We start from the raw sequence: 16,412 nt of genomic DNA, 5'->3' as shown, positions 1-16,412 counted from the left end.
GTATCTAGAAAATGTAAAAGCGCTATCATGATACTATGTTGCTCAGAAACCTCTACTAGCATTTTTAAAAGTTAAAGGTTCTCTGAGAGGAAAAGTAAATCACACCAATATAAACACTTTCAGACAAATTCCCGGCTATAAAGAAGATCTTCCAGACTGATCTTCAATAGACACATGGCCCAAAACAGTCATGTTTTCAGATCAGCCTTCAGAACATGAATTCATAGCCCCTGTAGGTGCAGGTGGCAGCCGTTGCTTTTTGAAAGCAAGATGTTCTTTGTGTTCGGTGTTTGCTACTGATCATCATGATGAGCTACTCTTAATTCCTTTCATGACAGTGGCCCAGGAACATCACTGAGCTCAAAGGCAAAATTCCATCTACATTGACAAAACATAACCATAATTTAATTTTTCAATGCATAAAGCAATCCAAATATCACTTGGACACCCAAACATGGGTAACATTAATATTAAAATGGCATTGTGTGGTTTGCATACAATAAAATTTGAGAACAATCTTGCATATAGAAAGATTCTTCTTTACTGTTGAAGCCAGACAGGTCTGCTCTCATGTTCCCTGTAGCATGAACAGCAGCCCTCCTGATATGTCTTCTACCAGTGATACACCATAGGAGAATGCCAAAGAGCCTACAAAATAGGAGCTAGAATCATGTATGTTATGCATGAAAAAGCAAGTCCAAGTGAGAAAGACAATGTAAGGGTCTCCTCAAAATAATAAGAAAGACAGCTTTCAAAAGATGTCAGATAATACCAGATAAGTCAGGACAAAAAAAATCATGTGTACATTAATTTTCGTGTCTTCTGAGAAACTAGCAGTAACTGAGCAATGATTCTTACCAAGGTAGCTGTCATCATAGGAAGCTGGAGCCACGTCTGTCTGCTTCTCTGCAGCCAGTTTTCGTAGAATATCCTTGAATGAATAATTTGCAATGATGTCTGCTATACTGACAGTGATCACCTGACCTGCGATGGAACAAATTAATACATCAACTGAGTGGATGCAAGGGTCAGGCTCTTGCTCAGAAAACCTGGAACCGCACCACCATACACTCTTGAATGCTCTCAAGGACTTGGTCCCTACCTGCCCCCGCCAACTGACAGACAGAGGTTAGTTACAACTGGCTAGAACAGTCCATTCTAGTAGAAGCCCAGAGAAGAATGACAATGCTTTATCCATTTTCCTGTACTTTTTATGTACATCCCCTCTCTGCCTTCAAGTGATAAAATGACGATGAAATAAAGACAATTGCAAGTGAAATTTATGTTTAAATTTGTAGTCTATATTGGGGATGGACTTCATTTCATAGGCTGCCTACGTAGCATGAAGCCCTGGGTTCAATCCCCAGCTCAACATAAAAGTGAGCAGAGAGTAAGGAAACCCAGGCTTCTAATCCCAGCACTTCAGAGGTAGAGATGCCAGCATCAGAACTTCATCATCCTGGGCTACACGGTAAGTGTGAGCTCAGGCAGGGCTACATGAGACCCTGACTCCAAAACAAACAAACAAACAAACAAACAAACAGGCAAACAGACAAACAGATGAAGGACAACAACAAAACAAAACTGTAATGTTCTGGACAGAAGGAAATGTAACATCAAACAGTAATATATAATTGTTTTCATGCTTAAAGAAGTTGATGGTGTTCTCAAAGGTCACATAGTTTTACTAGTGGCTGGACAGCCTAAGTTTCCTTTGCATTCTAATAAGGGGTTTTGGTTTTTTTGCAGATATGTGTGCAACTTGCTTACTTGACAGATTATAAAGTTCTCAGCCCAGCTGAAGGAAAGATCTAGTAAATCTTGAGCCTTTTACATTTATTTAAAAACTATATAGAGAAACCATGTAATTATGAGAGTAGGAGGCAGTTATGTCCAATGAGATTTAAAATTTCACACACACACACACACACACACACACACACACACACACACACAGAGAGAGAGAGAGAGAGAGAGAGAGAGAGAGAGAGAGAGAGAGAGAGAGAGAGAGAAACTAGGCAAAAATGTCAACTCATGCTTTTTGAGACAAAGCATGCTACTTAATATCAAAGTTAAAGCTACCTTATTCTTTGGGAATTCCAAGCCTTTGGGGTTGACGTCAAGAAAAGAATATAACCTAGTCAAACTGGGTTGAAAATATTTCTATCTGATGGGTACCAATGACTGCTCTGATATCAAGACAATGAGAGTTTCCACATGAATTCATGAAGAATGTCTGTAGAATTTTCCAGTTTTCTCTGACTTTTAGCTAAGTGTCCCCATGCCCTTCCCCTGTCCTGACTGTCGCTCATTCTCATTAGCTAGGTCTATGAAGATGTTAAACCTCTGTAAGATTTTAAATTCTGTATCTCAGGTAAGTTTTTCATTGTGCTTAAATGACTATTAATTTTCTTAAGATATTTTTCTACTCTAAAGGAAGGAATTAATTACATGATTAATTAAATGGATATTTTAATTACATGATATATTAATTACATGACTAATTAAGTAGCCACTTATTCAAAAGTTAATTCTCTGCTTTAAATGAAGGAATTAATTACAAGATTAGAAGCAAATATTTATACACATTAAAAATAATGTTCAGTTTACATTTATCTCTGGCATTGACATATTTTTGTCAGTTTGCAAAATAATTTTAAGAGAAGGAAATACTATTTAATGTCTTTAGTTACATATGCCAATAAAGTTTAATAGTAATTTCATGTACAAATCAGTCATATATCCATCTTTCTGGATTTTTCTCAATGGCTTAACTTTTAAAAATATGTAAACGTATGTGTTTGGTGGGAATACTACACATCCATGTGTGCATGTTCTTCCCATGCATGGAGACTGGGACAGGATTTCAGGTGACCTGCTAGATCTAGTTCAGTGAAAGATGGCGACTCAAGGGACTAAGTCAGTGAGTATTAGCACAGCCTCAATAGGCCTCTGTTCTCAGACCCAACAAGTCTGTTTTCTCAGTACAGTGTCTCCAGGATCTAACACAAATTGAAGTAACTGGTGTAACCTCAATAAGTTCTTGGTAGAGGAATGAGTACAAGACTAAAGAATGCTTTAGAAACACCGTCTATACAGCGAAGTGCAAATCGCAACAATTCTACAGTCAAGAAAGTGTGAGCTGGGGATTAGTAGCCTTAGGAAAAGCCAGCATTTGATGTTGCATCTGCTTGCCTGTGTTGGTAACAACGAACATGCTTTTCCTCGGATACGGAACATACCTTGCCAGTAAAAGCTTCCAGGTCCTCCCACTATAAGGTCTCCATTCTGCAAAACAGAAGTATCAAGGGAACATGTGGACAAGAAGTCAGTTGTTTTAAAGGCTGCTGAGTCACTGCTAACAAGCCTTGCTCCAACAATTGGTTTCTCGTAAATCTACACTTCCTTAAAGAGGTCCTTATAGCTGAGGCCTGAACGTCATTTTCTTCCATTTTTTTTTCTCCTTCTAGTTACTTAGTGTGTTATGTTAAATAATTTTAATTTGACTCAAGCACTTTGACCTGGCTCCCTTGAGACCATATCAATTCAGGGTAGGGGGTGACCTGGCTCCCTTGAGAACACATAAATTCTGGGTAGGCAGAATGCTGGAACTGAGCAAGGCACCAAGTTTGCAGCTTAACAGGCATGGTCTTTTGAAAAATCTTGGCAACAAAAAATAAATTTACTTCAATTCTTTTCAAGGCAACAGTAATGTTGCCTATAAAAATATATCTATGCCAGCAAAATGGCTCAGTAGCTAAAGGTGTTTGCCATCAAGGCTGGCAAGGTGAATTTGAATATTGCAATTCACAAGGTAGGAGAGAACTGAGCTCCCAAAACTATTCTGAGCTCCCCCACAATATAAAAGGCAGTTCTCTCCAATGAGTAAATAAAAAAGTGTAATTTTTTAAACTGTAATACTACCCCCTTTCAAAAAAGAAAGCAAAAATTCTCGAGTAGCAAATGCAAGAAGCCCCATTCTCCAGCTTCAGTCTGTAACTTGCAGGAAAAATACCAAAGCAATCACAGTGAAACGCAGCAAACCAACAGTAAAACAGAGCACGTGTTTATAAAATTTCCCCACACTAATTTCAAAGGCATAGAATCCTTTGCCTTCATGTGCGTATCAATGTTCTTTGTTTTCTGAGGGGCTATGTAAAATTTAATATGCATATTAAATTTACAATATTACATCAAAGCAGCTAATTACAGCTGAGTGATAAAGTGAGAGACAGTTATAGATTCTTGTGAGCTTTATAAATGAGCTTTTGCGATTTGTATTAAAGAATGGTTAATGCTAGGTGCGTAGGAAATTTCTTAATCTCCCATGTTTCTACATGTTATTATCCTGTGCATAAATTTAAATAAAAAGAGTGAACAGGAAAACCAAAACAAAATAAATCTCAAGGAGAAGTCACCAGACATGTTCAATCCCAAAGCTTTTCTGGTTATCATTGTTGGGGTTGGGGATCGGGATGAAGGACAGAGGTTAGGCAGATGCTGAGACAAAAAACTCACCTTGTAGAAGTCTAGACTAAAGCCTGCTTGGCAGTAACCCTGGCCTTCGGGGTCAGCATTGCCTGGAAAGATCAATACATATACCTGTTACGTCATTTCTGAGAAATATTTATTAAGCAATACAGATTATTCCATTGTTTCCCCACATACCACTGAGTTAAAGAGAACAATCTATGTTTTATTTTTAAAATGCATTCCAGGCAATATTGAGTACAGTTTCACGTATTTTCACATCCTGAATGTCGCAGTCACCCTGCAGGGAGATGAGCTTGGGGGAGTTATGATACTAGGTCTATTGACACAGGACACCCAAGCTATTCTCTAGTAGGGGAACACATCAAACGATGGGTCTATATTGGGGTGTACACTCATATTCACCCCCAAGATAACACCTCCATTTTCTGACTGTGTCCCAAGATGCCCACATGACAGCAATGTCTACTTTGCCTATTCCTGATGTCTCTGCCATTTCTACAGTAACAACTTGGTGTATGCTTTTTGCAGAGAATACTGGTAACGATCTCCTTTTCAGTTTTCACGTAGCCCAGGCTGCCCTCCAACTCTCTATGTAGCTGAAGATGAGCTTGCAGGTCTGAACTTCCTACTTCTACCTCCAGAGCGCTGGAATTACAAATGTCAACTACTCCAGTCAGTTGCTGTAGTTCTGGGACCAAACCCAGGGTTTTATAACTGCTAGGCAAGTACTCTACTAAGCTACATCTCCAGCTCTTTCATAGGAACATAATTTTAAATTAGGTTAATTTGAAAATTATATTTCTGACTCTCGTGATCTCACAGGGGCAGTGCAATGCTAATGTTGGCAGAAGAGAAACCCTCCAGTAATGATTTATTTTTTATTCTGTTTGTGCTACTAACTGAAGAGCCCAGTGAGGTCTTGTATCACATTTTTATAAACTGCAGGCTTATAGTGAGCATAGAGGCTCCAAGGATATTGTTATTGATATCTGTAGGACACAAAGATCACACATTTACTCACTATAACCTGTACTTTCGAAGAGGCCCTACAACTTCCAACATACTTGAATTATGGTCAAAATGTAGTTAAGCTGGGGGGGGGGGTGGATCTCAGTCGTTATGTAGTTAGATAAGAACATGTTGACAACTACATTTTTCTCACCGAGGATATCATTCAAGCAACTACAGTGAAATGGCAGGAAAGAAGCAAACATTGCCTCGGGAAATTCTGATAGGCTGGGCATGTCTCTGTTTCAGAATATCTCTAAAATGGATCTGGTCCTTCTAGCTTTCCAAAACACTCTCCACGCCCTTTCTTCATAGCTTTAGCTTCTCCTTATCAATTCTGTGCAGGCATTCCTTTGTCCTTTTGCTTGTTTCGTGTTTGATTGTTTGTTTGCTGAGAGAGGATCCTGTGCAGCCCAGGCCATCCTGGAGCCCACCATGTAGCAAACGTTGGCCATGAACTCCCAATCCTCCTGCCTCCACCCCCCAGTCTTGGGATTACAGGTGTACATCACTACACCTGCTCTTACTCCTTTTAGGTTTAAGATGCTTTACTGACCCCATACAATGTCTTCCACCAAATTTGTTCCTTCATTTACAACTGTATGTTAGGGCTTGTGATTACAACAAAAGTTGCCTAAAAGCTCATCTTTTCCAGTCTCATCTATATAACCTCAATTCATGGGGTTCTAATTTTCTAGAAATCCAGTGGTGTAAAATGTATGCACATTCAGATATATGCATGAATGTATGATGCAGTCTATTTGAACCTATATGGATTGCATTTGATCATATTTAAGAAATGATTTATAAACACACAAATCTTCTCAAAAATCCACTTTGGAAATTGGTTATTTATTTTTAATATCGTACATTATGCAGAAGAGAAGAAACCTGACCACTCTTTAAAACAGGACACTAAAAAAAAAAAAGTCCTCTAACTGAAAATAATCAACTTCCAATGTTTGTTTTGAGTGGCAATTAGAGAAGAATATGGGTTCTTTGCTCTGCAAGTCCACTACCCCTTTCTCGTTGAAATATAATTTATGAGTCCCCAAGGAGTTTTTTCTTCCTGGAATTTCACAGTCTCTCTAAACGTTATATCCCAGTATAAACTCAGGGACCTAGGGATGTATACCATCCATTTCCATTCATTGCCAATGGTTAACTGCTAATGGGAAATGGTAGGGCTGTGAGAATCGCCCTCACCTGAATTATGAATGGTCCCCAAAACAGAAGGTGTGCCATTCAGAAGAATGAGCAGGGTACTGCCCACATTGTTCATGGTGCTTCCAGGACTGTGCTGCAGAAGTAATACAAGACACTTCTTTCAGATCTCTTTTGAAAAAGATATTGCTGATATTCCTGCTCTGTGGTATTGACCAGGTGCTCGTGAACAAGCAGGCTTTGTGTTAGTGGACTGTGAGCTTCTCAGTGGTGACAGGAAGCCAGCTCTTTGGGTGTTTTGAAGAGGAGGAAGTGTGATTGATTTTATAAAAAGTGTGGGTATGTTCCACAGCCAAAGAGCTCCTACAGAGCTATTCCACTGCTCCACATAAGCTCCACTTATTTCTGTCTGGGAAATGAGAAAGGAAACAGGCATGATAATGCGCCCACAGAACTCAAAAGTCTTGGGCACTTTAATTTATAATGTTTAAAAAAATGGTTTGAGCTCGCTCATGCCGAAACAGGCACCTCATAGGTTGAGATTGTGTGAGCAGTGTCTTACCGAGGCTCTCAGGTCACGAGGATATAAAGCACAAGGGCAGAATAAGGTGTGGTGACAGGTTTCATGAATGAACTTCACAACAGCCAGAAGAGTCTAAGGTATCAGAGTTAATGGGTATGTGTGGATCACGGACTCTTCCCAGCCATTACTGTTGGAAATTACTTCTTTCCCCACTGCAAATGTCATCTGCTAGAAAATCCTTTCTCTCACCCTTTCTGAAGAGTTTCTGTTCTTTCTGTGCCTCCAGACCTGGGACACTCCATTAAATATATACACAATTATTTATTTATGGAACATTTTACTACTTGATGTTGTAGTGTGAGTTTGTTTTGGTTTGCTCCCTCCTCCCATTAGAATGTCCATTCTTTAGACACAGTTTGCTTTCTGTAGTTCCTTGACACACTCACTCCCTATAGAATAGGTGGTTGTAGGCATACATTTTTTTTTTGCATCCTACTTTTAAACCTCTCTTGCCCACCCTCCAGCAGAGGTAGCGGAAGGGAAAAGTTGCCAGGATACGGGGGGAGTTGCCCAGTTCAGCAATAGTTCTCGGGGGTGAGCTCAATGAGCCCAGTCTTCTTGGGCAGCAGTTCAGTTCCCTAGCAAACACCAAACAGGATTCAGCAGCTGCAGAGCAGCTCTCAGCAGGCAGACACCACGCACGAACCGGCAGCTACAGTCCAGTCCTTTCATCAAACAGAAACCAGACAGCTGCATTCAATCCTGAAGAAACTGCCAGGCTCACCAACCGGCCTGAGGCTAGGCTGCAGAAGCAGCAAGCTGCCACAGGAACCTCAAGAGCAGTTCTTGGGTGAGTTTCTCTCAGTGGCCTCTGTGATGGTTTGTATTTGCTTGGCCCAGGAAGTGGTGCTATCTGGAGTAGGTGTGGCCTTGCTGGAGTAGGTGTGTCACTGTGGGCGTGGGCTTTAATACCCTAGTCACAGCTGCCTGGAAGCCGGTCTTCCACTAGCAGCCTTCAGATGAACATGTAGGACTCTCAGCTCTGCCTGCACCATGTCTGCCTGGATGCTGCCATGCTTCCCCCTTTATGATAATGGACTGAAGCTCTAAATTGTAAGTCAACACCAATTAAATGTTTCCCTTTATGAGTCTCATTCTCAGCATAAATCCTTAATTTTTAAAGCTGTTTAAAATGAAGTCCTTAACTTCAGACTTTTTCTCTAGTGCAGCACACACCTAGGAAATCACACTGTTTTCTGCCAAAATTCTCATGAAAAACTCCTGGGTTTAAAAAGTTCAGGTTTGCTTTAGAGCTATACATCCCAGTGGCTTCTTTATTAACCATTTAATGTCCCTGATCATTCTTTATTGTCACCGTTTTATTCTGATATTTGCTTAGTGTCATCCCCAAATTGATCTAGAATCTAAAAAGAAATAAGTATGCAGGAGAGGGAAATTTTATTTGCAGTTTTTAGAGCATAATAGCTTTAGGCTGAGTCTTTTTTTAAAGTTAATATCTAAAATAAGAAACTTGAATTTTCTCTGTAGTGACATCTCTCTACAATGTACTCACATTAGTTAGAAGAAGAAGAAGAACGGCAAATTCTTTTTCTGCTTAACCACAACCCCCAGAGATCTACCAAAAACTTAGAACAATAGATATGTTTATAAAAGAATTTCAAGTAGAAAATTAATTAGTAATTGAACTTCCCAAATTGGACACCAGGGCTCATATGACTGCACTCATTTTCTTTAAAGGCTGCTTTGTACTGGTGTGCTGGAATATGCTTGCAGTCAGCAATTTGGAGGCTGGTGTAGGAAGACCAATAATTTAAAGTCAGCTTGTTCTCCACAGCTAGTTCAAAGCTGGCATAAGAGACATAGAAAGGAGGCTGTTCTGGGAGAACGCAGGACTGCTAGATGATATTTGAGAATAAAGGGGAGTCAACGTTTTGATCAGAAAGTGCAGCCTGCAGATAACAAGTACACCACTGCCAAACAAAGCAACAGCAATAGAGACTAAAGGCTCTGCGATGTTGGTGTCAGAGGCGAGCTCAGTCCAGTCATCCTAACTGATATTACTGCTTCCATAAATAAAGAGGGTGGCCAGACAGCATATTGTGAGATTTTCAATAGAAACTATCAGTCAAGAGCCAAACTCAAGGATCCAATTAATTCTACCCAAGGCTGTCTAAAAACTGACTTTCATATACCAAAGAGCCAACAACCTAGCTCACATCTGGGTACTTGTTGCCACAGCTGATGGCCCAAGCTTCATCCCTATGACTCATATGGTGGAAAGAGAGAACCGACTCTTTATTGTCTGACTTCTGCACATATGCTGCAGCATGTATGTGTCCATCGACATGCAAAATAAAAACTTTTAAATAAAAAAAAATTGTGGTGGTATGAATGCGAATGGCTTCCACAGACTTGTATAATTGAGTGCTTGGTCCCCAGTTGGTGGAACTGTTTGGGAAGGATTAGGAGGTGTGGCCTTATTGGAAAAGGTGTGTCATAGGGCTGGGCTTTGAGGTTTCAAAACTAAAGCATTCTCGGTTAGAGCTCTCATTCTCTCTACTTCCTACTTGAGGATCAGTTGTAAGCTCTCAGCTACTGTGCCAGCACCGTGCCTTCCTGCCTGCTGCCATGCTCCCCACCATGATGGTCATGGACTCATCCTCTGAAACTATCAGCCCCAATAAACTCTTTTCTTCTGTAAGTTGCTTTGGTCATAGCATCTTAGTTGCTTGTAAAAGTAACAAATAAATAAATAATCAAAAGAATTCTGAAACTTGGATATCTTCTACCACAGCTCTGAAGCTTGAAGGCTTTCAAGCTAAATTTAACTTTCAAGGAAAAGAAACAACTTACTGTTCCGACAAGGCGAGTGCTCAGCATAAGTACTGAAATTCTGAATTGCTACATAGCATGTTCCAACCGGGTCCTTTGCTGGGTTAGGTTTCAGAGTTCTCCAGTGATATAAAGGGGCGCAAGCCTGTGGATACCAAAGGAAAGAAGTAAAGTTTTGACTCGGGTTTCTCAGACAAGAACTTGATTTGAAGTGTTGACTGGCAGTCTTTAGCTGTACCACCCTGAATATTCCCAATCTCGTCTGAATTGTTAGCATGTACACGTAAAGCTATAGGTAATTATGCTGAATTGCTACGTGAACTAGTTTGACTGTCAGCATGCTCGTGAGTATCACGGTAGACAGAGACAAACTTCCAAAGCTGACTTTTAATATTAATTCATTTAAAACATTGTAAAAACTATACATAAGAGACTATTCAATCTCGTGGTGCAATTTTAATTAAATAAAGAGTAAACCGGCAAGAGAAAATTATTTTTAAAAGCTAAGAACTCACATTTTCTATTCAATCTTTTTTTTTTTTAAACAGGGGACTATATAATAGCAAATAGCATTCAAACAGTGGATGAATTAATGCTATGTCTTAAAATAACTCACCTCTTCCTTTGTCTGGTTGTTAATGTTTAAAAATAGCTGTTGAATCAATGGATTCATGCAGGCTTATAAATCTGTTTTGTGAACTACCTTAGTTTATTACTGAAGTTATATCTGATGAACTTTTAACTAATGACTGCTTGTAGATAGGCTCCCTCATTATTATAATAATTTTTACTAGTTTGAATGTAATAGTTTTTGTTCATTAAAAAACAAATAAACAAACAAACCTGGAAATCCAAAAGCGTTGAAGACCAGCAAGCATTCAAAGGGCAGTGGCTAATGGTGGACATACATTTCTAAGGTACTGTGACCCAATGGGGAAGCAGCCCAATCCTCTGACTCTGTTTGCTTTAGAGAAATTCATTCTGAAAAACTCTAGTGACCACAGATAACCCTCACGATGGAGATGGAGAACTACTATTCTAATCATTCCATAGATACATGCTTAGTTTTAAATTGCCAAAAAATACCCTGAAGGTCATAAGTGAAACACATTCTGTGATTATTTCCAGGTAAACTGTAGAGCAGTAACTCTGAGAACTGGGCAGACTACACAAACATTTGGTTGCCTTAAGGCTTTGCTTAGAGTCCATCCAAGTGCTGGCCACACTAAACATGAAGCTTTCCTTAAGAAATCTCACTACTACATAAGTGGATGCTAAATAAATGCATGGCCTCTAGAGACCTTAAAACAAAACTGTGTGTCAGGTTATCATGAATGACCTCTTGCATCTTGGATTTTATGTAACATAATTTGTCATATCGGACACTTACTTGATGACTTGCAAACATGTTCTAATTTTAGGACTCTGGTGAAATCAAAAACATACTTGTTCAATTATGCCTCATGATGCCACTTCAAGAAATAAATTAGGGTGAAATGAGAGAACTTCCTTCAGATTAGCTTCCTGAATATCAGGAGTTTTACCAGCAAAGTTTAATTTCAACAATAATAAGAAAAGTATGCTTCATTCACAGCACACTCTGATTTCTTCTTCTTTTAATTGATCTGTTTTATATACTTGGTTATAAAAATTTTTGTAAATAAAATGAACACTACACACACAAATATATCAGACCCAAAGTCTATCTACATCTCAGTGAACAGTTAGCCATTCTGAATCTGTGGAGCTTCACATTGGGTTTTACACTTTGAGTACTAAGTGTGTTTTTAGATACTTATCTACCATGAAGAACCTGTGCAGAATTAGAACTAGAAAAAGAATTAGATTCATATCCTCTTTCATGAGTCATGTGTAATACTTGCATTGAGTCCTTCTACCAACTAAAAACAAAACAAAACAAAAACAAACAAAACAAAACAAACAAAACCCTCCAGCTCTATTAAAACCATCCATGTCTCAATAGATTAGGCACATATAATTATTTACAACAATAAGTGAATGAAAGCAAAGTTAGAGCATTTGCAAGCTGAGTGATCCAAATTTGAAAGTTGGATTGCTTGCTGAGCAGTGGTGGTTCATGCCTTTTATTCCTGGCACAGGCGGAGGCGGAGGCGGAGGCGGAGGTGGAGGCGGAGGCGGAGGCGGAGGCAGCAACAGTGAGGCAGAGGCAGAGGCAGAAGCAGAGGCAGAGGCAGAGGCAGAGGCAGAGGCAGAGGCAGAGGCAGAGGCAGAGGCAGAGACAGAGGCAGAGGCAGCAACAGTGAGGCAGAGGCAGAGGCAGAGGCAGAGGCAGAGGCAGAGGCAGAGGCAGAGGCAGAGGCAGAGGCAGAGGCAGAGGCAGAGGCAGAGGCAGAGGCAGAGGCAGAGGCAGAGGCAGAGGCAGAGGCAGAGGCAGCAACAGTGAGACAGAGGCAGAGAGCCAGGCAGAAAGACAGAGAGGCAGAGAGGCTGAGCGGCTGAGAGGCTGTGAGGCTGAGAGACTGAGGCAGAGACAGAGAATGGCTGATCTTTGTGAGTTCAAGGATAGCCTCATGTACAGAGCTAGTACCAGGACAGATGAGACTTCACAAAGAAAGCTTATCTCAAAAACAAATAAAACAGTGAGATTACTTACTTTAAAAATCATGAATGAACTCAGAAATAGTGGTCAGCTGGTAGTTTTTAAAGCATTATTAAGGGAAACTTTTCTACCGTTCTAAAAAAGATACCACAATACACAAACATTTAAACAGCCCTAGAGTGTTTCCTCTCAACTTACTCTCCCCTGGCTCAATGTTAAATAGCCTTTTAAACTGGTCTTAAGCAATAAAGTATCTACCCCTGTAAGAGGTAGCTTTTCATTTCATATCTTTCCTAGAGATTTTAAAGTGTTTGAAAATATATGAAATTGTAGGAGGGGAAAGGCTTCATTTCCTATAGCTTTGAGCACCTTTTAAAAATAGTCTTTAATTTCCATCATTGAGTGTCTGGTTTTACATACTGTGTTTCCTTGAGCTGCCTGTAAGTGGATCAATGTACACAAATACAAAAGGCATTTGTGTAAAGAAAGCATTAAACTGTGTGACGCACAGGGCCAGCAGTCCCCTGGCCCGTTCATACTCACCACGACTTTTCCTTTGTGAGCTCTCACGGTGGCTCCAAACCATTGGTTTGATTTAAATTCTATAGGTTCTTTGGTTCCATTAACTCTGATTTTCCTGTTGTCTGACAAGAATGATGAATTAAGAATGGCTTATGAATTATGGCAGCTAATTAAAATATAGAGTAATAAATACATATTAGTAAATATATAGACTAGATATATTAATAAGTATAATAAATATAGAGTAATAAAATATAGAGCAAAATCCCTGTTAGGATGACAGGAAGAACATACAGAGCCCATATATCACAATCCTATAGTCAATATCATACTCCCTGGTGAAAAGTTACAACCTTATATCTAGGATCAGAAATGATAAAGGATACCCTCTTCTTTCATTTATTTATGTGTGTGTGTGTCTGCCTGATTGTCTGTATGCACACATGTGAACAGTGTTCACAGAGGCTGGAAGGGTATCAAAGACCCTGGAACTGAAGTTACAGGCAGTTGTGAGCTTCCCATGTGGGTGCTGGAAACTGAACCTGGGTCCTCTGCAAAAGTAGCAAGTGCTTTTAGCTGCTGGTTCATCCCCAAAGTCTCCACCCTGTCCACATATTTGCAGCAAAAATTAGAAATGAGTAGAGTTATAAGACAAGAAAAAGAAAGAATAGGCGTTGAAATCAGAAAGGAAAACAGATAATGTGCTTCTATATGTGAAAAACCTTAAATGTTCCAGAACAAAACACACATTCTCAAGCCCAAAACATTAGAAATAAAAATTTTGATAAAATTTTGGGATACAAAATTAGCAAACAAAAACCAGAGAGCTAGGGATATAGCTTAATAATAAAGTGCTTGTTCTAAATATGTAAAGGCCTGGGCTATAATACTAGAAACACACACACACACTCACACACACACATTACTAAAAACATACACATGTATACACATACACACACACACACATGCACACATGAAAAAAGGAAAGGAAGGGAGAAGGGAGGAACGAAGGAAGGAAGGAAGAAAGGAAGAAAGGAAGAAAGGAAGGAAGGAAGGAAGGAAGAAAGGAAGGAAGGAAGGAGGGAAATCAGAACTAACTTAGTGGCACATCCAGTCCTCGAAGCAGCTGAAGCAGTAGGATTGTGAATTTGAGGCAGCTTATGCTACATATAACTTTCAAAAATAGCTTAGACTATATAGGGATAATCTTTTGGTATTCACAAAAATATCAGTATTATTATTATATACTAACAATGAACTATCTGTAGATGAATTAAAGAACACAGTTAAACATAATATCAAAACTTTTATAATAAATTTGTAGCAAATTGTTTGTACATTAATATATCAAACCATAAAGTACTGATAAAAGAAACTGACAAAGACACAAATCAGGAGGGAAAATAGCCCATGTTCCTGGGTTGGAAGAATTCCTGTCATTAAAGTGTCCATGATACTTAATGTGATTATAGATGTATTACAATAACTTTAAAAACCCAAATGATGATCTTCACAGAAAGAAAAAATCATCTGAATTGCAAAGACTCCACATAACCAAAACAACCACAAACAAAATGAACAAACCTGGAAACATTGTTCTACTTGACTTTAAAGAACAATGCACTGGGATAAGTATAAAAGTCAAAATACCATTACACTGGCTTTAAAAATGGGAATGTGGGTACTCCGGTGGGTCCGGCCCCACAGAGCTTAGATTCCAGTCCTGAGGCCTCTGGTGGGAGCCTTCAGATCTCTGCTTCAGGATCCAGAACAGCTTGGGCTACAACACCACATCTCCAGGCCCTGCAAGAGGCCAGAGGAGCACCCAGGAGGCCGGCTGGGAGGAGTCAGTATGCTCTGGTGAGTCTACCAGGCCACGAGCAGGAGCCTTCAGGTGTCTTCTTCGGGATCTGAACAGCCTGGGCCACAGCACCCTGTCTCCAGGCAGTGCAGGAGGTCAGCTGTGCACCAGAGGCCAGCTGTGAAGAGGCAGCTTGCACTGGTAAGTCTAGCATTGACAACAAGACCAACTAACACCAGTGAGAACTAGATGGCAAAAGGCAAACACAGGAACGTCACTAACAGAAATCAAGGCAATGTGGCAGCATCTGAACCCAATTCTCCTTTAACAGCATGTCCTGGATACCCCATCACACCAGAAAAACAAGATTTGGATTTAAAATCACTGGTCATGATGCTGGTACAGGAACACATGAAGGACATACTTAAAGAAATTCAGGCGAAAATGCATCAAAAGTTAGAAGCCCTTACAAGAGAAACACAAAAATTATTGAAAGAAATTCAGGAGAATACAAAAGCCAATAATGAGGAAACACAAAAATCACTTAAAGAAATACAGGAGAAATTTGGTCAACAGGCTGAGGTTATGAAAGAGGAAACACAAAAAGCTCTTAAAGAATTACAGGAAAGCACAAACAAGCAAGTGAAGGAGCTAAGCAAAACCATCTAGGATCTAAAATCAGAAGTAGAAACAGCTAAGAAAACTCAAAGGGAGAAAACTTTGGAGATAGAAAACCTTGGGAAGAAATCAGGGGACATAGATGCAAATATCAACAACAGAATACAAGAGATAGAAGAAAGAATCTCAGATGCTGAAGATACCATAGAAACCATGGACTCAACAGTTAAAGAAAATGCAAAATGCAAAAAGCTTGTAACCCAAAACATCCAGGAAATCCAGGACACAATGAGAAGACCAAACCTAAGGATTATAGGCATAGATGAGAGTGAAGATTTACAACTTAAAGGACCAGCAAATATCTTCAATAAAATTATAGAAGAAAACTTTCCTAACCTAAAGAGAGAGATGCCTGTGAATATACAAGAAGCCTACAGAACTCCAAACAGACTGGATCAGAACAGAAATACCTCCTGTCACATCATAATCAAAACCCAAAATGTACTAAACAAAGAAAGAATATTAAAGGCAGTAAGAGAAAAAGGCCAAGTAACATATAAAGGAAGACCTATCAGAATCACACTAGACTTCTCACCTGAGACTATGAAAGCTAGAAGATCCTGGGCAGATCTCATGCAGACTCTAAGAGAACACAAATGCCAGCCAAAACTACTATACCCAGCAAAACTCCCAATCACCATAGATGGAGAAACTAAGATATTCCATGACAAAACCAAGTTTACCCAATATCTATCCACAAACCCAGCCCTACAAAGGATAATAGGAGGAAAACACCAATACAAGGAGGGAAACTTCACCTTGGAAAAAGCAAGATAGTAGCCTTCTTT

General features: G+C 39.6%; 1 protein-coding gene across 1 annotated transcript in view; it reads right to left on the bottom strand.

The window, feature by feature from the left end:
• Nucleotides 1–16,412, bottom strand: part of Itga8 (integrin subunit alpha 8) — a 197,443-nt gene that overhangs the window by 136,143 nt on the left and 44,888 nt on the right. Inside the window, exons 3-7 of the mRNA XM_052156913.1 lie at nucleotides 13,167–13,267; nucleotides 10,064–10,187; nucleotides 4,519–4,580; nucleotides 3,243–3,288; nucleotides 859–984 (exon numbers count right to left, since the gene is read on the bottom strand). Coding sequence (XP_052012873.1) covers nucleotides 859–984; nucleotides 3,243–3,288; nucleotides 4,519–4,580; nucleotides 10,064–10,187; nucleotides 13,167–13,267 — 459 coding nt within the window. The remainder of the gene's footprint in view (nucleotides 1–858; nucleotides 985–3,242; nucleotides 3,289–4,518; nucleotides 4,581–10,063; nucleotides 10,188–13,166; nucleotides 13,268–16,412) is intronic.

The sequence above is a fragment of the Apodemus sylvaticus genome, chromosome 14, assembly GCF_947179515.1.
Source record: "Apodemus sylvaticus chromosome 14, mApoSyl1.1, whole genome shotgun sequence".
NCBI classification, from domain to species: Eukaryota; Metazoa; Chordata; class Mammalia; order Rodentia; family Muridae; genus Apodemus; species Apodemus sylvaticus.
The sequence above is the reverse complement of the archived record's forward strand: the minus strand, read 5'-3'. Positions and strand labels throughout refer to the sequence as shown.